General features: G+C 40.0%; 1 protein-coding gene across 1 annotated transcript in view; it reads left to right on the top strand.

Moving 5' to 3' along the window:
• Positions 1 to 24505, top strand: part of nos1 (nitric oxide synthase 1 (neuronal)) — a gene marked incomplete at both ends in the record, with an annotated part of 43096 nt that overhangs the window by 16054 nt on the left and 2537 nt on the right. Inside the window, 20 exons of the mRNA XM_080500163.1 lie at positions 2690 to 2835; positions 3362 to 3524; positions 4876 to 4967; positions 7083 to 7224; positions 7325 to 7464; positions 9395 to 9569; positions 10111 to 10212; positions 10340 to 10534; positions 11725 to 11810; positions 12363 to 12507; positions 13439 to 13543; positions 13628 to 13686; positions 13846 to 13962; positions 15562 to 15736; positions 16062 to 16200; positions 16904 to 16982; positions 17170 to 17363; positions 18604 to 18773; positions 21321 to 21531; positions 22823 to 22910. Of these exons, the coding sequence (XP_080356289.1) occupies positions 2690 to 2835; positions 3362 to 3524; positions 4876 to 4967; positions 7083 to 7224; positions 7325 to 7464; positions 9395 to 9569; positions 10111 to 10212; positions 10340 to 10534; positions 11725 to 11810; positions 12363 to 12507; positions 13439 to 13543; positions 13628 to 13686; positions 13846 to 13962; positions 15562 to 15736; positions 16062 to 16200; positions 16904 to 16982; positions 17170 to 17363; positions 18604 to 18773; positions 21321 to 21531; positions 22823 to 22910 (2723 nt within the window). The remainder of the gene's footprint in view (positions 1 to 2689; positions 2836 to 3361; positions 3525 to 4875; positions 4968 to 7082; positions 7225 to 7324; positions 7465 to 9394; positions 9570 to 10110; positions 10213 to 10339; positions 10535 to 11724; positions 11811 to 12362; positions 12508 to 13438; positions 13544 to 13627; positions 13687 to 13845; positions 13963 to 15561; positions 15737 to 16061; positions 16201 to 16903; positions 16983 to 17169; positions 17364 to 18603; positions 18774 to 21320; positions 21532 to 22822; positions 22911 to 24505) is intronic.

Raw genomic sequence — 24505 nt, 5'->3', positions numbered from 1 at the left:
AAAGAGCACCCTAATTACTTCGGTGACTTATTGGACGGGCCGTTGTGTGCATCCCAATGAATGGCCCGTAATGGCATCTTCAGATTTATTATATATCACAGACACGGCGGTATTCGAGGATGATCCGTCTTTTTCAAAAAGGACAGCTGGCTGGCATGAATGCCCAGAGCAGTATGATGAGCGGACGTGCTGGAGCACGAGTGATTCCTTTGTTTTATTTTTAACACTCCGTGCTGTGCTCATCCATTACCCCTCCCTTTACCCCTTTACCTCTTTCTCTTCATGCTTTCCTCTGTTCTCACTTGTTTTCCATTTTTAAACTTTGCTTTCTGAAGCACTTTCCACCTCCCTCCTTTCATTTTTTTTCCTCCCCAGGTTTGCTGGAGTGTGGTGTTGTGTATGGGTTGTTGGAAAAGGTCAAAGCAGCTTCTGAACTCATTGGCGGATCACGTCCGAGTGTGTGGGCCGTGCCACTGGGAGGCTTGGCATAACAAGTCAATTTTAGCACCACCAGGTTCATTGTCCAATTTCTTGTTCGACTGCACGGTCGTTCATATCATCCATTCTTGACAGCTTGTTCGTTCTCTCTCTAACCTGGTGAAGGCAAACTGAAGTGAGAGCTGACTTCAACTCTAATCATATTAAAGTGACCACACAAGGTTGCTCTGAGCTATGAGCAATTTCTTGTCTCTCTATTTGTCTGATTTCTTTTTTTTTCTTTCTAAATCTGTGTTTCCTCTTTACGCTTTTCTGTCTTCCTGTCTCCGCTTAATGGAAGGATACCAATCTGTGACTCACTGACTTATTCATTCATTAACCCGTCTGCCGGATAAATGTGAGTGATACAGTGGAAGAAATTCTTTCGACCCTTATATTTGCTGAAAGTGCAGGAATAATATCTGAAAACATGCATTTCATAAAAAATGAAATTCCAACATTAAACTGGATTTGTTTTGTTCAGAATAGGAGGCTCCTGTATCAGTGACCTAAAGGCTTTGCACGTGGAAGATTATGTCAGGATCTTAAATTAAACTGCAGAAAAGGGGTGGGGTTCTATCATATACAAAGCAAATGCATTTTTAATGTAATCCATAATATATATACATAATCTAATCTATAAACCAAATACATCCAGAGGATGTGACTTACTTCTCATTGACTGTCAGACACTTTGCACCACACAACTACAGCTGGGCTGGGCAATTTATGCTAAAACACTAGAACCCCCCCCAACCAATTAGACCAAAATTTTAATAAATTATATTAAACATTGTAAACTGTGAACTTCTTTGAAAGCGTGAAAGTGAAATCTAACATGCTTGAGTATATTTTTCTCTGAATAAATTGAATAAATGTATTTCAACAGTTTCATTTTGGAAGATGACCAACATCTTGAATCTAGTAATCATATAGATTCATTAAGTACTACGAAGAAAGCCACCATTCTTGGATGTATTGCACCGTTTTTCCATTTCAACTCGATGATCTTGGATTTTTTAAAATATCATCTGGTCCCAGCATAGCATCCACTGCCTTGATCGTGAAGCTGGTGTCAATTTATAAACACCTTTTGGGTAACAGGTAGAACCTCTGAAGAGGATGAATGGAAGAAATACAGTATATTCATTCAATTGAGTTTGGTAGTCAGACTATGGTCAGGAGCTTCAATGGTGAAGCAAAGCCGGAGCCCTGGAGTCTGCATGTCTAGACTCGACTCTCTTTAGTGTTGATTGTAGCATGTTTCTGCATTGGCACATGATCCCAAGGTCTTTTTCCAGGACATCAAGGCCTCCAACAGAGCCACATTCTGTTCAGGAAGTAATCCTGTTGTATGACATGCTCCAAAAGCAGGGAGGTTTCCAAGCACCGGGAGCACAGGGTTGACTTTGTCTCTAAGTCCATGTAGTACTCGCAAAGAGGATATGAAGCTGCAACTTTGGAAGGAAGGAGATTTACAAGTTTTCCCCATAGGATTCTCAATAGTGGAGTAAGGATGGAAATTATTATCCAGTGTTATGGGTCATCCATCAGAGGGTAGAATGGTAATCGAACTTGAACTTAAAAGGACATTGAGACGTGTTCATTGGCTCAGGACACACAGACAGAAGGAAATAGCAAAAGATGACTGGAAGGAAAGCATTGACAACTAAATCAGGAGATTTTTACAGCGTGTGACTGACTCAGAGGATACAGCAGCAAGAAAAAGTGTAACCTCTTAAAGACACATAGGGACTTAGGGAATTTACAGCAAATTAGTATAGAACTCTGAGAAAACTGGTTCAGGAAATGTCCTTTTCATGCTTTCATTATTCAGCTGAAACCATCTGTTTTCTGACCCTGGTAAGATGAACAAACAACTAAGGGTGTTGATGATACCACTGCCTTTTATTATACAAAAAGATGCTATCATTTTTAGCTGAAAAGCATCAGAATCTTGGAGGTTGCTGAAATGCTTCCCTACCAAAAGAAAACAGTGCACAATCTGAATCACTTGATCTGAAAAGGACTTCTCTCTGCGTTATTAAGTACATTTTGTTGATCTTTGCAGACACATTACGGGATTATTTTACCATGTGTTGTCATCACCTGCTTCCTAAGCAGTATGTTAGCACTGCAGAGGAAAAACAAACCAAGCAGAACTCATCCACCAAAAACCCTCCATCATCTGTCTTCTTGTTTGTCTTTTCAGATGCCAATCTGCTCTGAAAATGTGTGCATTGGCTCTGTGATGGTGCCCAACCAGCACACCCGCAAACCAGACGAGGTCAGAACTAAAGAGGAGCTCCTTCCACTGGCCACTGACTTCATAGACCAGTACTACACCTCCATCAAAAGGCAAGCACAGCCTGTACCGCCCGCAGAGTGAATTTAAGCCTCAGAGGGCAAACACAATTTCAACAACCTGCTTTTGCAACCGAGTGAAACTGAAATAAAAAAAAAAAGATACAGAATACACGTTTTGACTTTCATGACATTGCTGAGCAACATCTATGAATGATCACAATGCTGAGACAAGTTATCGCCTTAGGAATACAAAAATAATGTACATGGGCCAGCAGATACTATAATGAGCAACATTCATCAGATTGTGAGCTTTGCATTCATCACTGCAAATGTTTTAAATAATTGCTAGTAGGCTTTTTAATTCAACTTTAATATTCGGGTTACCATCTACTAATGAGCATACTTTATATTTGACTATTTAGAGCATTTAAAATCACAAATCTAACCAAATCTGTGAAACAGCAAGTCATACTCAAAGATCCACAAGTCTTCTCAGCAGCAACTCTTTTATCCTGCTATGCAAAAATGCAACATGGACGTCGTTCTGCTTTGCCAATGGATGTTTTCTTGCCTGCAGGTACGGCTCTAAGGCCCATGTGGACAGACTGGAGGAAGTCACCAAGGAGATCGAGGCTTCAGGAACTTATCAGTTAAAAGACACAGAACTGATTTATGGAGCCAAACACGCGTGGAGGAATGCAGCCCGGTGTGTAGGAAGGATTCAGTGGTCCAAACTGCAGGTACTATTCATTGTCTGAAAATCACATATTCCCTGTTCAAACTGTATGAGCTGTTTACATGCTGTTTTTAAAAAAATATTATTTGTTTCATCAACTAATATCAACAGTTAAACAGATACAGGAAATATATTTCAACATTATTATTGATTTGATGCTAAAAAAGCACATTTTGAGAAAGTTTGGACATGATTCGCAATGCCTTATATTATACAGTCATTAAAAAAAACGTGGAAAGCAATTATTGTATTTTATAAAAGGCCCCAGCTGGACACAATCCAGGGTTTCTTTTCTTCTGTTTTCATCATGATTGAAATATTTTCAGTGGTGACGTGAGTGCAAGCAGGCCAATGATCTGAATTTTGGCATATGTTGCTACTAATGCATATACATTATACATTTATCATTCAGTATTAATGAAGCCTTCACAGATGCACAAGTCATTTGTGCCATGTGCTCTACTTCACCTCAACTCATCATGGCTGCTGGTGCTTGAATTTTTGCACTAAGAGCAAGCTGGAAGGTCCCTTTTCTCTTTAACACAAAGGTCACTGAATGCTTGATTTTCCAAATGAATTTTTGATTTATTTGGTGACAGAAAAACTTTTCCACATCAGTCTATGTTAGATGAGTCCAGGCCCAGAGAAAACCATGCATCTTGTTTATATTTGTTGCATTTTGTTAAGTTCATCCTGCATTGTGCATGAATTAAGTGGTTTTCCAAACTTTTCATGAGATTCAAACGCATTTGTTGAGGTTTTATGAATATTTTTACTGTACATGGATGAAAATTGATCTCCCCTACACAGTGGTTAAAACTGCTTCACCTGCAGATGTGACAGAACACATTCAACATAGTTTGAGTTCTTTTTTAAATGACATATAAATGCAGGGAAAACTTTTTTTACCTTGCTGACATGTTTCGGATGCAACTGCAGCCTTCCTCAGAGTGTCATCTGACGTGTGACGTGTCGGTCTTTATCAGGTGACTCAAACTATACGTAGTCAGAACGACAAAATGAAAATAATCCAAACATTCAATAAATGTCTTTTAAAATCTCAAAGCGAGGATGTCACCTCTTGCTCACTAACGTCACTCTACCGTACACCAAGCAGGACATTTTGATTATATTCCAGATTTTCTGTATTTTCAAAAGGCAATAAATGACATCTGAATAGGTGCTTGTCAGAGGCTTTTTACTTAGACAGTAGGTTTTTGTGCCCGAAACATTTAGAACCATTTTGAAGTTATGAAGTTATAATGCATTTCAGTATTTATATAAATGCAAATATACATATGTTTTGATTTCTATGTACCTACCTCTCATTTCAATTGTTTTTGTTTTCCTTGTAGGTTTTTGATGCCAGAGACTGCACCACAGCCCATGGAATGTACAACTACATCTGTAACCACATCAAGTACGCCACCAACAAAGGCAACCTGAGGTAAAATGATAGAAAGCACACATTGCTCTTGGTCTAAGTCCTGCATCCTTTTGTTGTACTTCCCTTTGGTTCAACTCTGCTCGTGTACCTCCTGCCACCCTGGCTCCTCTCTCCATCTGTCGCACCATGTATCCCATCGCCCCGCTCCATCTCTGACTCCCCTGACTTGACCCACTGTCCCATCTGTCAGTGTCTCTCCACACTGGATCTGACACTATCTGCTGCTTGTCTCTCTTATCCGTCAGAGCCTCGGCACCAATCATTGCCCTGTTATTGAGGCGGCAGACCTCACTAACAAGCAGTCATTTGTCAGACCTGCACTCACTCACTCACTTCCTGCCAAGTCCTAATCACATGTGACACCTCATATTTACTTCTTGGCTGATGGATAGCTTCTGACTCATTACTACACTTAGCCCGGCCTTCAGATAGCTCGGATACACATGTTGAAAAGAGGCAACACAACATCCAAACAGGAAACACAACAGAAGCAAACACAGACTCATAAATTATGGTAAACTACTGATGGGCAATAGTTTTGGAATGACTTTGTTAAATGAAAAAAAAAAAAAAGTCAGCTAATGTGGTAAAACCTAATTATCCCAAGTATTAATATTTTGGATTTCATTAGAGAATTTTCTTGTTGACAGTGTGTATTAAATCCTTTGCTGAGAGATTGTTTTGGAAATATATGTGAAGATTTGCTATTCAAATAAGCTGAACTTTATCTTAAATATATATAATATGTTCCAGAGTTATATGACATGATGCAAAGTATATGTGACACTTCTTTAAAAAGGATTTATAAAAGTATTGACTTAAGCAATTTACTGTTGGTTTGCAAAGTGATTAATGGGAACAAATATTATTAAAATTGCACCGCCATGACTCTGCACTAATAATGACATTTTATTACCAGTGAGGTTTTTCTTGTGTTTATTTGTGATACATTTTAAATTTGTAAGCACTAAAACATTTTTGACAAATGGATTTCTAGTTTTTAAGCACAATAATTCTGCCAAAACACTATGTATTAATTTTTGTCAATTACAACTTCACATGTCATTTTTCCTTCTCTCATGTACAGAAATGTAATTATCACAATGGAGACAATGGAAATAATTCTTACATGTACAATTAAATAAGGTTGTTATCTAATTGGATTCAAGATTATTAATGTGTGTTTCCACTTTTCAATTGACAATTGGCAACTCAGTTAATGCCATGCCTTCAAAAAAAAAAAAAAGAAAAAAGAAAGAAACTGTATGAAATCGGACCACACAGACCACGTCTATCCGTCTCTGTTAATTACGATGCAACACAGGCTTTCCTTGATGTGTGAACTATTACCAGAACTGGCCCAGATTCACACCAGCTGCTTGCCCTCCTCAGCGACTTACAACCAGCTTAGCAGCATTAACACTTCTACCCGGTCACCGCATTAAAACACCACTGGGATGTATGTCAGACCAAAGGTAGCGAAGATCTGACGCTGCTAATGGTCTTTTGACATACCATAATTTCAAACGGCCTCAGGCAGATTACATGCACAGAGCGAACGGTCACTTCTGTTGATTTAATGCCATGTTGATTTATATGCGGAAAAGCATGTGCTCGTGTTGTAGAGCAATACATTACAAATAATTTGTTGGGTCAATAAAAGAGTGAGTTGTTCCAACTTTGTCGTACATCAACTACATAATTGATTGAAGCAAATGGTTTTACAACTTTTTTCCCCCTAATCCAAGTAATTCTTTTTTTAAATGAAATCACCATAAATGGAAATAAGTGCAGAGTAATATTATTAAAAACATGTTTACTACACATTTTTAAGACTAAATCTGTCATTAGGGTAATGGAGATTATAAAGCACAAAACATCTAACTAACACAATGTATTACATGGCCTATAGATCCCAAATGATAATAATAAAAGTATATTATTTTATGAAAAAAAATTAGGAGTCCTGTACTCTTAGGCTCCATAAGAGAGCAGCTCTGATCTAAGATGCGAGGTTATTCCAGAATCTTCCAAGAATAGAAATGTTTTGAGTATCTCCACCACATAATATTGACACACTTATTTTGGTGTGGCCTTCTGGTTGTTTCTTTGCAGGTCAGCCATCACCATATTCCCTCAGAGGATGGATGGCAAACACGACTTTCGGGTGTGGAACAGTCAGCTTATCCGTTATGCGGGCTACAAACAACCTGACGGACACATCCTGGGAGACCCAGCTAATGTTGAATTCACAGAGGTGCACATGAAAAGATGTTTTAATTGTTTGTTTTTTTTACTGCATTTTACATTTACTGTCTTATTGAAACCCGACTCACACTGAGCTTTCTGGTTCCTAGATCTGCATCCAGCTCGGATGGAAAGCGCCGAAGGGTCGTTTTGATGTCCTGCCTCTTCTGCTGCAATCTAATGGAAATGATCCCGAGCTGTTTGAGATCCCTGAAGACCTCATTCTGGAGGTGCCCATCACGCACCCAAAGTGAGTGATGATTTTCAGTAAAATATACAAAATAGAGCTGAACAAGAACAGAGGGGCTGCAAAAAAGAAAAAGACATCCACCCACTAACACATCTTTTTACAACAGTACTAAAACAATGAGGTACTTTTGAGCCAAGAAGTCTGATTGGGTTATCGCCACATTCCAACTGTGCTGATTATTCCCAGAAAACACAACTAGAAATGCTTTATCTGTTCCTATGCCAGCTTTTGTGGTAACCATGGGGCTTGTTAGCAAGATTTTACTCTTCCTCCTGTTTTTCTTTTTATGTGTTTGCTTGACTTTTAATCAGACTTTTCAACTGTAGTAGTGACTGGACAAAAGCTGCAATGCCCTTGGGATGTCAAGCTTTATTACCCCACTGCACAGAGTATTCATAATCACAGTAGTATGCGCACACACACACGCACATCAAGTGATCACTCTCTCATCATCTCCACATGGTATCGACACATTCTCAAACTGCTGGGTTAAAAATGACAGAAATTAAGTTGTTTGCAGTACTTATAAGCAATCAACCCAGCCTTGGGTTTCCCTGCAGGAGTAAAGTCACACCCAGATGTTCTTTTGTATTTTCTATTCTATTCTATTCTATTCTATTCTATTCTATTCAAAACTCAGATTAACTTTCTTCATAAAGTTGATTTCTTCTGTCACATTAGTTTGTGTTTGCTAAGCATAAACATTTACACAAGCATTAATATATAAGTATTCAATTGTGTCAGCTCATGCTTGGATTGGTTCCAAAATGAGACCAGATAACAGCCAGGCTCGTACTCTGACATGGTGGCGTCATTGGTCATTGGCTAATACCACAAACCTTCATTTCCACTGTTGGAGATCCTGCAGGAAGATACAGAGAGACAACAGAGAGAGCACAGAATGTTTGTGACATATAAGACTAAATGTAATAGTAACGTGACTGCAGCAAGAGTGAGAGAGTGAGGAAGGAAAGTGAGTGTAGGGCTCCCAACAATCTAAACCTATATCAACTTAAGTAGAAAATGGTCCTGTGTGGCATGAACAAGCCCGAATTGTAAACTTTATTTTCAGACAAATGCACCTACAAATCTGCTCGAGTGGTAAGCTAAAACGTTAACCTCACAAAGTGACATCCAACAGGACAATAACTATGACCCATTTGACGTTGTCTGTCAAATGGATTAGTTGACATTTTGTTTTTCACCCTAATTCTATTAACATTATACACAGGAACAAACAATCCCAAAGGTCATGTCAGATTGTTGGCTGCTTGAAAAGTCAGACGGCAAGGAACCACAATGGGTTGCCTGCTTTATTTGCTCTCCATTGTTAACCCAATCTTCAGTCATAAACCACCAAACCAATTGAGCCAAAAAACTGAACTCTGGAAGCACTTGCTTTTGTGTCCACACATTAAAATAACCCAGCATTTTTTAGTGTGTACCAGCTCAGAACTCCCTTTAGACACAGATCTCCCTGCCAGGCTCCCTCCATAATTGGCATGCCTTGCTCCACACCCTCCATCAGCTGGCCCTCAGCTCTGGCAGCAGTTTGGCACAGGCCTCAACCACCTACAGTGTCTCATCATTACACAAGATTAAACCTAGCCCTGCAAATAATACACCGAAAGCAATGATACCAATCCCCCTTGGGGCTGCGAGAAGTGAGTGGTGGGAGGCAGATTGAGGTCCAGCTTGCTCCGTCCAGCAACAAAAGTGTTTTTTTTGCGTTAATGTGAGTTTTGGCTGCACTCGGTTTTTACATTACACATCTCACTGGTAATTACCCCTACGCTCCCAAGGAGTTTCGTTCACGTTGCAAATCTGTCAATGGATAATTTCCTAACCACAACAGGGAAGATAATGAATTGAATTATATGGAAAAAGCACCATTACTCAGCCAATCACTCCCCTTCTTTTCTCTGCCCAGGTATGAGTGGTTTAAAGACCTGGACCTGAAGTGGTACGGCCTCCCGGCGGTTTCCAACATGCTGCTGGAGATTGGCGGTCTAGAGTTCACATGCTGCCCCTTCAGTGGCTGGTACATGGGCACAGAGATCGGTGTGAGGGACTTCTGTGACAGCTCACGCTACAACATCCTGGAGGTATTGTGCTGTGGAGAGAATTGGAGATACTGTTTCACTGAAGTCATGTGTTGTGTCACTAAATGGGTCCAATCAGAGTGCCTTTCTTCTTCTGATTGTGCACACAAAGTAGAGAGCTGATAAACAACATTTGTCAAGAAATAAAACCTCTGTCTGTAACATGGAAAGGGTTCGTTTTTATAATCAGAGTGAAAACTTTACCCGAAAAAAATGCAAAATCTTTTAGTGCAATCCATTCACAACAGTTTTATGAATGAGGGTCTCCCATTCGCATCACACAAGAGAAGTCCAGCAGTGCTCACATATGCTCTTCTTCCCTGAGGTGTTTTTACTTTGACACAATTCGTTATGTTAAATTCGATCATGAAAACATCACATTATTACCCAACAAAGCAGCTGTGTTTAAAACTGAAATGTCATTGTCTTTATTAGATTTTTCCATTTAGCTTCAAAGCAAGTTACAAAGTTACCAACTAGGATAACAAATCAGCAAACATCGAAAGCGCTATTTTTGATTGTTTTTGTTTTATGTTTTATGCAGGAGGTTGCGAACAAGATGGCCTTAGACACCAGAAAGACATCCTCCCTTTGGAAAGACCAGGCGCTCGTGGAGGTCAACATTGCTGTTCTTTACAGTTTCCAGGTGAGAACAGTTATTTATTCCAAGACATACTATGTTATCAAGAATCTGAAAACAGGACATTTTCAGTAAAATTGTGGAAATCTTGGACCTTGCTGCTTGTTGAATGTGTCTTGCTTGTTATTTTAAGACATGCAAGGTGACCATAGTGGACCATCACTCAGCCACAGAGTCTTTCATGAAACACATGGAGAATGAGTTTCGGGTCCGAGGGGGCTGCCCCGGTGACTGGGTGTGGATCGTGCCTCCAATGTCGGGAAGTGTCACGCCAGTTTTTCACCAAGAAATGCTGAACTACCGACTCACCCCTTCATTTGAGTACCAGGTAGGAGAAACAAACCAAGGTATAACTCTGTAACTGAATGTGCAGATTAGTTTTGGCAGAAGGAATCATCATAATGAACATCATGTGTTATTTTTTTATTTTTTCAAAATGATAAGATCCCAGTATGTTTTTTCGGGGAGCCAAGAGTTTAAATATTTACAGAAAGTAAAAGGACAGTGGATTAGGTGTGTCTAACCTGCAGCCCAACAGAGGGGCTCATGGGATAACCTTGCATCGAGTGAAACATACAGAAAAGCTAATTTTCAATTTAAGCAGGTTATTCCTAATGTGTTGTCAAGAAGTTGTGCTGTTTAAACAAGATTAGCAAACATGAGACCCTGAACTAATCATTTCATATTATACTATAAGAATTATATCTACAATTATATTTAGCATCAAATCTAAACTATAATGGAAAGATTTGTGAAAATGTGCACCTTAAAGACTGTTGAAATACTGTTTACGCTTGCCAAATTGGCAAAATGTTATGGAGGCATGATTTCCATTGCAATATTTGGATAATACCTTTTATTTAACAATAGCTTTACAAAAAAATAATTTAATGTGAACATTTCTAGTGTCTACACACAATCCTCTTCTTTAAAATTAAAGGAAACTTCCAGAGCTAATGTCAATATCTATCCATCTTGTATGCCACTTAATCCTGTTCAGGGTCGTGGGGCGCTGGAGTGAATAAGTGCTTACTGTTGGTGAGGGCATTATGGCATTATACATCCTGAATCAGCCTCCAGTCTATCACAGGGCAAAACAAACAAACAAACAAACAGAGACAGACAAACACACATTCACATTACCATGAGGGGCATATTAGGGATACAAATTAAACTTGCATGCATCTTTTTTGGACTGTGGGAGGAAACTGGAGTACCTGGCGCAAACCCACCCACAAACGGGAGAACATGCAAGTTCCACACAGAAAGGCCTTTCTCACTGTGAGGCAGGAGGGCCAACATCTGTGTCTCCTTACAGCATATAGGAATAAAACAAATGCCCAATTTAAGAGATAATTATGCTATTGGTCTTGTGGTGTTGATAAAAAATTATATGGAATGGTTCTGCATGTGTCCCCTCAAACAAAATGAGTTTGACACCCCTGACTCAGAGGGGAAGTATATTTCTTTCATCTATATAGTAAAAGTGCACCTCAATCATTTTTCTACATTGACAAGCCTGATCCATGGAATACCCACGTGTGGAAAGGAGTCAACGGGACACCAACAAAGAAAAGAGCCATCGGATTCAAGAAGCTTGCCAAGTAAGTGTTTTCATTCAATGCATTCAGTGATTCATTATTTCTTTTTGTCTTGTTTGTAGAACTGTAGAGTTACTTTTGAATCTTGACCATTCATGTCAAAGAGAACGTACTCCTGGTGTACATTAAATTAATGCCATTGCTTTCCTGGCTAAAGTGAAACACAAGTGAAGAAAGCACTGGAATTCATTCAATCAACCCCTCAGGGTGTAATCACAGGTTCGTTAGTGTTTTTCCTGTGTATGGACGTACCGCACGTGTATGTTTCTATTAATATAATTGCCCCCGAGGATGTGACAAGCTAGGTAATCACAATTGTCATCCATCCGTGGCTGCTTGTTCCACTGTAAAACTCTACCCTACATTGCTGGATTCAGCAGCTTGCAAACACATACTGTATCAAAGCGGTGCCCAGGACCCCCTCTAAAGGTGCTTTCTTCACTTGTGTTTCACTTTAGCCCTCTATAGGGGGTCCTGGATTGGTTCTGTATCTCATTCGCTCTCCTCTCTCTCTCTCTATCTCTCTCTCTTTCTCTGTTTCTTCACCTCTGGCAGGGCTGTAAAGTTTTCAGCAAAGCTCATGGGCCAAGCCATGGCCAAGAGGGTTAAAGCCACCATACTGTTTGCAACAGAAACGGGCAAATCTCAAGATTACGCCAAAACTCTGTGTGAAATCTTCAAGCACGCCTTTGACCCAAAGGTACACTTGCTTCCACCTTGCATCATCATTTCCAGAAGTTGAGCACAAACTTATGTGTCATTGCGCTGATGTTTAATGGGAAAAAGAGGGAGGGATTCCGAGGCACATTACCTCCCCCAGCCCTGATCCGCCGGCTGATGAAGGCGAGCAGATGCCAGCTGAGTACAGACGGCGTTAAGGGTTGAAGTGTGTCTTTTGTCACATTTTCCTCTTCTCTCATGCAGTAAAGTGCCGCGGGTCGGAGGCGAGATTTAACCATCGAAGCGTTGAACAAACGCAGTAGTTTTAAGACAAGATCCCGAAGCACCTCTGGCTCTGCAAATCTGTTCACAACAAGCAAACGACGCGGCTCTCAATCATACACTGTGTGCTTTCCCTCCAGGTCATTTTGTGTTTCTCCTTCCTGTTGTCCCAGTGTGATCAATCACACAAGAAGAGATTCAAGCGTGCAAGTGCATGAATGTGTGTGTTGCTGAGAGTGGGTGTGTGCAGATGGATCACAGGGCAGATGCGAGCGCCCGGGGCAAGTCTTGGTTGTGCGGGACTAAAGCCTGTTTTCTCTTCACGCCTTCAGTTGTATGTGTATATCACTGCGTGCATGTATGTATATGTGCTGGAAGCCAAGCGCGGCCCGTGGCGGACAAACACCATCACGCTGAGTGGTACGCATCATGGATGCATCATGGATGCTTGTTGTGTGGCAGCAGCATATTATCATCTCGTTAGAGCCGAGGACAGAGTGGTCATTACAACCTCCTCCTCTGCCAACGGCTGCGTGTTCTGCCTTAATTTATACGCTCGACTCATCTGTCGTTTGGAGAGTGTGTGGCGAGGAGACACGAGCGAGATAAAGACCATGCAAGTGGCCAAGAATTCCTTAACATAATGCTTTCTGTTTTTTCTTTTTTCTTTTTCATTTAATTGTTTCCAGGTCATGAGCATGGATGAATACGATGTGGTAGATCTGGAGCACGAGACGCTGGTTTTAGTGGTTACCAGCACATTTGGCAATGGCGACCCACCTGAAAATGGAGAGGTATAAGTACATGTTAACACCCACAGGTAATTTAAAACCGCAGAGATTACTCACTAATCTTTTATCACTTTTCTGTTACTTTAGAAATTTGGAGCTGCCTTAATGGAGATGCGCCACCCAACATCCAACACAGAGGATAGGAAGTAAGTTTAGTCATTCAGCTTTTCTGTATTTGTATATGCCCAAAAGCATACTACAATGTCAGGACGCATTTAATATGCTGGTGAAGTTAACCACTTCACAAAGTTTTTCCCTTTGCATTGATCATGTGCGTGTCTAACCAACTCTTAATTCCCCACCAGGAGCTACAAGGTCCGTTTCAACAGCGTGTCCTCGTACTCTGACACTCGCAAGTCCTCCAGCGATGAACCAGAAACAAGGATTAACTTTGAGAGCACTGGGCCTCTTGCTAATGTCAGGTAAAGACCCCAAACCAAATCAAACACTTGGAAGGAAAGTCTGATAGTAATCAGACTGCTATCATAAGTGTGGGTTAAACCTAGATAGTAGGTTATTAATAAAGGTTGTGTCACAAAAGTCAATGTGTACTTAGATATAGCTCATATTGAACTATGTGTGAAAGTCTACTCAGTAGAATTTGCTGAAATGTGTTTGTATTTGAGATTACATCTTGATGTGTTTATGGAAAAAATATTACTAAATCTCAGGTTGAATTGAAATATTTTATAAAATACACCACTAACATAGAAGATCAATAATAACGTTATGTTTATTATACACAAAAAAGGCAACCAGTATACAAAAGTGTACTTCTCTGAAAAAGTTGTTTTAATGATTTTATTCTCAAGAGAATAGACTATTAACTTATTACATCTACTTAAGAATCACTTAAGTAGTCTGCAAATGAACCTTCAAACCAATATTCATGAAAACATGTTGGTCAATGACAAATTGCACAAGTTTCTATTTTTAATGGACTGATAAAATGTATCGAAAATATGTTGCAACTATTGTTTTGGGAGTAAAATGTGTAAACATTAGTTCCTGAGAAATGCAAATGTTGAATCCTGTTTTATTTACACTTTTAAAAGTAGTTGTCATGGTACACATATATTGAAGAAGGACTAAAAGAAAACACCTTTGGCCAAAATATGTCAATTCCATTATTTTTCTGCCTCTTGTTGTATATGTCACAACAAACCACAGCCATTTCATGGTATTTATTCGAACATTATTGTTTTAATTAGTATTATAAAATAACTCATCATCACATAGAAAACTATTAAATTGTATTCCCTGATGAACAATGAAGAAAAATATCATGAATGACATGAATTACGAACATGTAGAGAGGCAACCTTTCAGTTTTGTCACTCTATGTACATGGCACTATGAATGGAGTAGGACTACTTTCTCACTTTGAGCTGCGTTCTCACAGTCACCTCATGAACGGGAATGTGGGTGATGGGAAAATTCCGAGTCCTGAAGGATTGCGGGAGGAAGCAGTGTCGATCAGACCTTGCAGAAATGTTAAGAAGTGCTCTATGAGGTTGTAAAAACAGCTTCTTCTATAATAGGCTCAACTGGAAACTTGATGCTGTTGCCTGTCCCTCTCTCTCTCATTTGTGGATTCAACACTGGGACCTCTCCGTGACTCAACCTTTCCTTTTTTTCTGATCACAAGGTTTTTGAACCCATGCTTCAACATCACAGTTGTTTACCTTTTGATGCTTTTGCACTAGTTTAGAAAATTCTCCATAAATCAAGTGACAGTGACAGAATTCTTATTGAAGTAAACTGAAGTGAATTTCACCTCAAACCTCAATCTGAAAGGTGACTTACCCACCTATTCGCATCAATGTGAAAACAAAATCGGATGAGCATTCACAAATTATCTATTTCCACCTGTTTGTTTCCTTTTAAGAGGAACAAAAGGGCATGTTTCTAACATGGTCTCGGTGGCGGTGCTTGGGGACTGTTTGTGTTTCGCTTGTTGTTCACTCGACCTGCCTCGCTACCTTCTTCACGTGTGTTTGTGTGTGTTTGTCGCTGCTTAGATTCTCGGTGTTTGGCCTTGGCTCCAGGGCCTACCCACACTTCTGCGCCTTTGCCCACGCCGTGGACACGCTGCTTGAAGAGCTGGGGGGTGAACGCATCCTACGCATGGGAGAAGGAGATGAGCTGTGTGGCCAGGAGGAGTCTTTCAGAACATTTGCCAAGAAAGTTTTTAAGGTTGGTCTCTCGGGCTGAGGCCCTTCGGACTTGGTTAAGTGTGATGAGCTAACAGAGGTTGAAAATCAAAGACATGTTTTGAAATTAAAGTCGAAACCAGCTTTCCGTGCAACCACAGTGACATGAATCAAGTATAAGAGTTGTCAACATCATTTAAAACAACCGCTGGGCACTCGATCATTCATACAGGACCTTGGTTTTTTTTCAAACCAAGGTCCTGGAGGTCATTTTACACATGCTTCAATTTGAACTGAGCAGCTGGTTTGAAAGGTTGCGCTGTACAATGGTTCAATTCTTTTCTTTGACTGGGTTGTTACTTGTCAAGGCCGCCTGTGACGTGTTCTGTGTCGGTGATGATGTGAACATCGAGAAGGCCCACGACTCCCTGATCAGCAATGACCGCAGCTGGAAGAAGAGCAAGTTCCGCTTGACGTATACAGCCGAGGCCCCGGCTCTCACAGAAGGTTGGTAATCCTGTGGGAAGCGGGTTAAGAACTGCTACTGTCTCAATATTGAAGGGAGAGCAAAGAGTAATAAGTACTGTTGCACAAAACAACTGTGGTTGATCCATGGAGGGACTCTGCTGGGAATTCACCTGCACCTGAAATATCAAGCTCTGCAGCAGAAGGAAAAGTTACAATCTGATGGGTTTTCTGCATTTGTTAAAAATTGAGGGGGAAAAAAACACTGAGGAATAACTTGAGAATTATAGCTCCAATGTATGTTTGCACAATAACACACCAATCCAAATATTTTGAAATGAATAAACATCTAACTTCTTTTGACCTTTTAGGAAAATAAATCACATTTCATAAACAAGTAGTTTGTGCAGCCTGGTTTCATATTGGCCCGAAATACTAAGGGAGGGCTTGGTCGATGCATTATTTCATATGTGGTTTTTATAATCAGCAACATTGACATTCTTCACAGAAATATTCAGTATTTGTTGTTGGTACAACCTCAAAACCCCCAAAACATCATGTTTTCCTTCTATATTGAGTTAAACTTGTGCATTAACTTTCAGTCTCCATTCACTGTTCTAACACAGAAGTGGTATGATGTAGCCGTAACTTCTGTCATTTATGGAGGGAAATCACATAATTGCATTTATTGGCACAGATGTATCTATAAATGATGTAAATATATTAATGTTTTGTCTGGCTGTAGCTTTGCACAAGATTCACAAGAAGAAGGTTTATGGCGCAAAGATGCTCGAATCTCAAAATCTGCAGAGTCCCAAGTCCAAGTAAGTGTAATTAACTAATAACCCACTATAAATATCTATTATATCCATGTGTGTACATTTTGTTCAACTTAATATTGTTTATTTCTATGCCTCTCATATCTAACTTGTTGATTATGTTTACAATGGTGTGTGTAAATGAACAGGAACAAGTTGAAAATGACACGGCATGACTGATCTTTTTCCATAGTCGCTCCACTATATTTGTGCGGCTCCTCTCGAACAACCATGACAGCCTGAGCTACAGGCCCGGCGACCATCTGGGCATCTTCCCTGGCAACCACGAGGACCTGGTGACGGCTCTCATAGATAAACTGGAGGATGCTCCTCCTGTCAATCAAATCGTCAAAGTGGAATTCCTGGAGGAGAGGAACACGGCCCTTGGTGGGTGATGTTATTAGCAACGTCATGCTACTTAACGAATGCAGTGGGCGTGCAGGCAGGAAGGTCGCACTTTGAAAATGCAGACAGGACGTCAAACTGGAAACGTGAATAAGAGGCAGTCTCTCTCTCGCCTCAGCAGGCACTGCCGAGTCACACTTCAGCAAGGTATCTGTGCCCAGAAATTTTCCTGTGAAGCCGCATATTGGCAAACAGTTGTGGTGACACTTTGTGACTTAACTGTGATTTTAACTGGGACTGTGAAACACGATGTTTCTTTAACACGGTATGTGCACTCAATCAAAAATGTACCTTGACTAATAAAGCCATTCCTTATAGTGGTCTATTAAACATCCCAATCATCCTCTGACAAACACTGAGCAATCTTACTGAATAGGATTCCAGAAGTAAAACATAAACCATTCTTTTTGAGTTGACCGTGTTACCGTGTAATAACCTCTCTCAGTGGCCTTCCTGCTTATATTGGGGTAAATAAAAATGGTTGGAAACTCCTTGAGAAAGCAAACAGTTTAGAAATGACAGCAGTGCCAAAGTACATGTGTTGAAAATTCCTAAAAACATCATGTATGAGGTGAGTTGGGAATCCAGTCATCTACAGTTTGTTTCTTCAAACCTGAAAGCTTCAAGGTTTTTACCACAGTGGACATTCTCCAAATAAATTTAAAGAAATAGTTTGTGGACTTAAATGACAGCTAATTTTTTGAAATCAAAAGCATTGTATAACATGTTTTAGCCAATTGTAATGAAATCTATAATAAAGACAAGGTGCTTGTGTTGACCACAACAGAAGTTAGTGTCTCTCGTTTAAATTTTGTTTGTTAGAGTTAACCAGTAGTTTTAGAAATCAACTGAAATGGTGAGTGAATTAACTTTTGCTGTAAAGAAATATGCATTAACCCCTCTGAATCTGGTTCTTTCCAGTCTTCTTATAGTTGTTATCTTTCTCGGGTTCATCCTTCGAAAAGTTATTCAAACCTGTATTTATAGATTCTTTCTGTTGAGTGTGCAAGGGTAAGCCTTTCACCGCACCAGTGTTTACTGGTGTTTTTCCAACCTGAAACAGCTTATGCCTCATAGAGCATACAGCAAATCAGTTTTATATTCAGTGTCATACTCCTGTGAAATCGCATATGTAGTGCGAGCCTTATTGTTGATTGAGGGTCGTTTCCTTTCAATGTTACACATTTGAGCTAAGAAGTTGTGACCTTTCTCTTGCCTCCAGGTGTAATCAGTAACTGGACCAGCGAGACTCGTATCCCTCCCTGCACCATCTACCAGGCTTTCCAGTACTTCTTGGACATCACCACGCCGCCGAGCCCTGTGCTGCTGCAGCAATTTGCTGCTCTGGCAACCAACGAACAACAGAAAAAGAAGCTGGAGGTCCTCAGTAAGGTAAATCCAATCTTTTTTTCTTTTTTGTTTGATGCCGCCATTAAAATAGACCTTAACATTTATTGATCTGTTGCCATTTTTCAGTGGACTCAGTCTGCCTTGTGACCTAACATATAAGGATTGTATCTTTGACGATGTGCGCAGGCTGTTTTTTTTCCTTAGTAAAAAGTAGAGGAGACAGTTTTGTGTCGAAGAAGTCGATGTGATGCACTTTGCACTGATGGAAATACGTACAGTAGGAGTTAGCTGGCGCCAAATTAAAGCCGCTGATCGTTCTAACCCAGAGCCTTTCCCCCTCACAGTGCCTCCCACAATTCACTCTCCATTTTTGTCAATGTGTGGAAAAGGCTGGATGAGGCCAAGCAGTGACTCATATGCTCATACAGAGAATCATTGTCACAGAAGCAAGAAGGAAAGATGGAGGGCTCCCGAATACAGAAAAGGAAACAGTACAGTAGAATCAGCACAGCAGATCAGTTTATTTTTGTATGAGGCTAATCTCCAGATCTTTCCAGGACTGATGCAGGGCATTTCTGACTTTTTCTTCTCTTTTATTTTCTCATGCTGAGCATCAGAAAAGATTAAAATCTTCTCATCAGTCTGATTATTGTCTTCATGTTTTCAAAAACATGCAAAAAAATTATAATTGAAACTATAAATCTATGATATGTGTCAAGGCCCACACTGCCATCTGTTTATCAAGGTTGAAAAGCTCAGGCCACAAATGACTTTTGATGTTAACATTTTGCTAATTGTGCATGAGGTGCTTCACACTGCGCTTTGGGCTCCAAGTGGAGACCACACCAGGCTGTGTGGCTCATTAGCAGCTTGAGAACAAAGCAGAACTTGGGAGCATATCAAAGTTTCTTAGCCTGGTGGCAGCACTCTAAATTCATCACATCCAAATGTCAGTGATGACACACGAAAACAGTTGGGCAGTGAATGGCTCGGCTTGCGGCTGCCTCCTGCTCTCGAGTAAGGAGTGTTTACAGGTCTAAAAGAGGAAACTCTTCTCCATCTTTTCCGTTTATAAGGAGCTTAAACTTGCTTGATCTGGAAGACAACATTTCAACAAATTCACCAAACAAGCCCAGTGTGATTATAATGGAATTTTAAACGATTTATTCTGTTATTGTAAATCTTTACATGTTAATATGGAAAATCAGCTATATGAGTCTGCAAATCTCGAGGAAACAGAGTGTGTGTGACAAGGGTCGAGGTCAGAACAATGTGAGGTGTTACTTTACAAAATTCACCCAAACTATTTCTACACAAGCTGAAGCACAGAAATGTATTTTCCAATTTACTTAGTTCCCAAATAAAGGTGGCGAACTTTCCTATTCAAACAAACAGATTACATATCCAGGTTCTGCACTTTTTTTGCAAACCTGTTGGAAATAACATATAAATAAGGGCTTTTCTTGTTAACACATTGTGTCCATCATGTCAAGGGGTCGCTGAATGGAGGCCTCATTAGGTCAGACATCGCCGGTTAAGTTACAGGAGCTTGCATTATTGGAAACACTGTGGAAAGGGGAGGTCGAGCAGGCAGTTAACAAAGCCATAGCCGTGAAGTCAGAAATCCTAAAAGATCCAAACACAGAGGATGGAGCACAAGGAACACACAGATGACAGGAACCCAAAGGACTCCACCCCGATATATACCCCACTCACCAGATGAAAAAAATAATCACACATTCAGGCACAAGTGAAACACATCAGAGCAGGGAACAGCAATCAGACACAAGGAGAAGTGAAAGATCCTGAAATTAGAGACCATATGAGACTTCAAAATTAAACAGGAAACAGAAAATGTGCACCTTGACACATCATGGAATACGTTTTATCCTGCTGTTAAAGTCAGTGGAGGTTGGTTTTTTTTCTTTCTTTTGCAGTCATTGAGTCAGGTGATGATACTTCATTTTGATCTGAATCCTCAAGACTGCTGAGGTCACTTAATGCTGTTTTTTGTTTTTTTTCCGACATCACCTTTTATATTTAATGTTGGAAAACTGAATGATCAAATCATTCTGTATAAACAGTACTGTAAGGACAACTCTGAGTGTCAACGGAAAATGATTAAATTCAAAAGGACCTGACATTCGTATCTATATTCATGTACCTCTGCAAATTGGAATCAAATCAATGTTTTGTCTTTAATTTCTATGAGTGCAGCTAATATCCATCCATGTTTTAGAGCACTTCAATCCAGCCTGATTTGTTTGGAATTCTCACATTGCGTAGAGTATGCACAACATAACATTTTACAATTTTTGTTATTATTTTGAGTGAGATAATTATTGCATCCAGTTCTTATTAAGATCTTATAGAATATTCTAACTCTATTTTCTATTGTCATGACCATTACAACCGAATAAAACAATAAAGGCTGGAATTTATATAGAAGATCCACAGTTTGATTGAAATTAAAGGAGAAATGTTTTTTTCCCAGCCTTATAACTTTTGAGATGCACTCATAGTGTACACAGTTTGTTTATAATATTCTCATCCTTTGTTCCTTTGTGCCCTTTCTTCTTCACACCCCAGGGCTTGCAGGAGTACGAGGAGTGGAAGTGGTACAACAATCCCACGCTGGTGGAGGTGCTGGAGGAGTTCCCCTCCATCCAGATGCCCTCCACCCTGCTGCTCACCCAGCTGCCCCTGCTGCAGCCCCGCTACTACTCTATCAGCTCCTCCGCAGACGTTCACCCAGGGGAGATCCACCTCACGGTGGCTGTGGTCTCCTACCGGGCCAGAGGTAAGAACTCATGGAAAACTGTTGTATATCAGTAGGAAAATGCAAATGAAAGCCAAGAAAAAGTACCAAGCGTGAACTTTTTGATTGGATATAGGGTAACAATTAACACTTTTATGGAATATACTGGAAAATACCCAATCATTACAGCCACGGTAATGCATGGTATTAAAAAGTGATAAAATTCTGTTCATATTATATATGTTATCCATGTTTCGCTTTGTATTTGCGTTGATATAAATACACCATCCTTTTTTTTAAAGAATCAATAAGGCAAAAGAAAACTTTTAAATAATGCAGATTTTAAAGTAAAATGTATGTTTTGAAATGTTGGTATGTAATGTGTTTCTAAATGAGTCAAACCCAGTGTTCAGGATGTGTAGTTTAACTGGTTTACAATTTATTTCTTTTGAAATAGTAAAGTTTTGCTTGTATTTTGCTATGAATGATACATATATAACACTGTAGTCATCTGAACATTTTGTTCACATTTCCCTGTCTGACTGATCCAATGTTTATATCTATCCCTACATATTGCTATTTTCTTAACATTTCGTTACCACAAAATATCACATGTTGGGGATTAATGGAAATAGCATTCATTAATAGGCATATCTTGCATGTATTTTGCACTTGCATTTATTTCATATCAAAAAGAAAAAGCAGGATCCCACAGCCCTTTCAAGGCTGCTGGAAAGACTCAGAAAGTCAAATGATTCAGCCTCTGTGAAAACCCTCCGATAGCACGGAAAAAATGGATTGGAAGTTATCTTGGAGAAGCAGTCTGCTTTATGGAGCAGCCAGACCAAAACTGTAATTACAAGAAACAGATTTACAAAGACCTCAGGAACATCCTGCATCGGTGCAGATTCTATTTAGAGATATGAGCAACAGCATGAATGAAACAAAACAGTGTCTGACTGTAAATAAAGAGCATCCGGGTTTCATTATTAGTTTTAGTGTGCTGTCTGTCACAAGGACTCTCCATCCCTACGTTTTATATTAAGCACATATACAAGCTCAGCGTGTTCAGGGGTGGGTGAGCCGCGCCGGATCTGCTCACGGCTGTTTTCTCCATCGTGTGAGGTTTGCTTGTGTGAACATATTACTATGATTGAATAAGCAACATCTGAATTACTGTAATTTTCCTTAAGAGAGGAAAAAGAAGTGGCCCTCACCTTGCAAACATGTTATGGCTACTCCTTCCCCCTGTTAGTGCGTTCACTAAAAAGCAGTCGTGGAAAGTGAAAAGGAAAAAAAGGTAAAGTGTTTGCTTGATAATTACCCCTTTCAGACGGAGCTGGCCCCATCCACCATGGAGTGTGTTCATCGTGGCTCAACAGGATAGAGAAGGGGGAGATGGTGCCGTGCTTTGTCCGAGGGTAAATATCTTTTCCACAGAACTTTTAACAAATAAAAATGTCTCATCTTAAAAAAAAGAACCTTGTCAAAGCTTCGATGGGAAGATCATGTCCACTCTTTAGTTTAAGACACAAGGAATATGAATGTCGAAATTAATCACCTTTGACCTTTGTTTAATTTTTTCGGAAAGCTATGTGCAGAAATGATAGATCACCATTTCACTGGAAGTTGGACAGTGTGTTGGTTTACTCCAAATAAACAAGATAAATGTGTTAATTACGGAGCTTTAGCAGCGCTTGTAGGCGGTTTTCATTACCAGTAAGCAGCCAGAAGAGCCGTTTCCAGGTTTCGTGTTCAGTGAACCATTCTCTGGCAGTAAATTCCTTTTTAGTATCGCCCATTAGCGGTAACATTATGGCCATCTGCCTGACATTGTGTAGGTTCTCTTTTTGCCTCCAAACAGACATCTGAAGGATTCCTGTTGCAGCGCACTTTGTAATTGTATCAGCAGATCTTTTTTAGTCCTGGAAGTTGTGAACTGGTGCCTCAGTGGAACAGACTGATGTTTTATCAGGCTGAGGTCAACATCTTGAACATGTTTCTCAAACCATTCATCCAGTTTACTATGCGGAGGAGTACATATTCCTGTAAAAGGCATAGGCTGTGGACTTGTTTGAGAGCAATGTTTGAGAAGGTGACGTTGAAGTGATTGCCATGATATAAAATCTAGAAGCTTATCTCGCTGCTTCTGCTGGCATGTCTTGTTCTTATACTACAAAGCTGTCAAAATATTAATGTCTAATCTTTATTTTGTGTCAAAGTGTTACAAACTCTGTCTTCCTCTTGGTGCAAAAGCGTTATACTTTATGCATGACAACAACTTCGATTGGTCAACACTATACATTTCCATGAGTGTTCTACAATGAGGAAACCAACGTGAGTTATACGTAGATGGTGTCAGCCATGTAAAATTTGACCATAGGCCGTGATTGGCCCTGGCGGTTGTTCTTTGGACGTTCCTGCTGTAGTGTGATCTGTTGAAACCTTTTTTTCTAAATACCGGTAAATACACGGCTGCTCATCCTCATGATTTGATCATTCAAAACCAACCAGTCTTCTTCCATTGCTCTGCAGTCGAGGCACTGATACCAGTCTATGGCTTCTCCAGTTGAATTGAGTTGTCTGACATAACCAGCATAAAAAAAAAAACTTGTGCTTTAAAGAGTTAGATTGAACAGGTTTCACCCTGTAGATCCAACCATCAGATTTGGCTGCTCATGAGCCAGTTTTGTTACTTGGACCACTTTCAGGCCTTACTGACCACCACAGATATGGGGACTCATCCCGAGACCTGGAAATACCCTGCACAACTGTCAAGTGTCGAGTTACTCTTGTATATTTTCCTCACTTTAAAAAACATCACCATTGTGCACTCGCTGTTCATTCAAAGCTTTATAAACCCCAGTCTCTGACTTGTGATGAGAAAATTGATGTTATTTAATCTACCTGTGAGTAGTTTTAGAGTTGTGGCTGATTACTGCGTAGTGCCAAGACTGGGACCAAGTCTACGCATCTAACTTTTGGCAGGAAAAAAAAGTGGAATTTCTAATAGTTT

The sequence above is a fragment of the Blennius ocellaris genome, assembly GCF_963422515.1.
Source record: "Blennius ocellaris genome assembly, chromosome: 7".
Lineage (NCBI taxonomy): Eukaryota > Metazoa > Chordata > Actinopteri > Blenniiformes > Blenniidae > Blennius > Blennius ocellaris.
The sequence above is the reverse complement of the archived record's forward strand: the minus strand, read 5'-3'. Positions and strand labels throughout refer to the sequence as shown.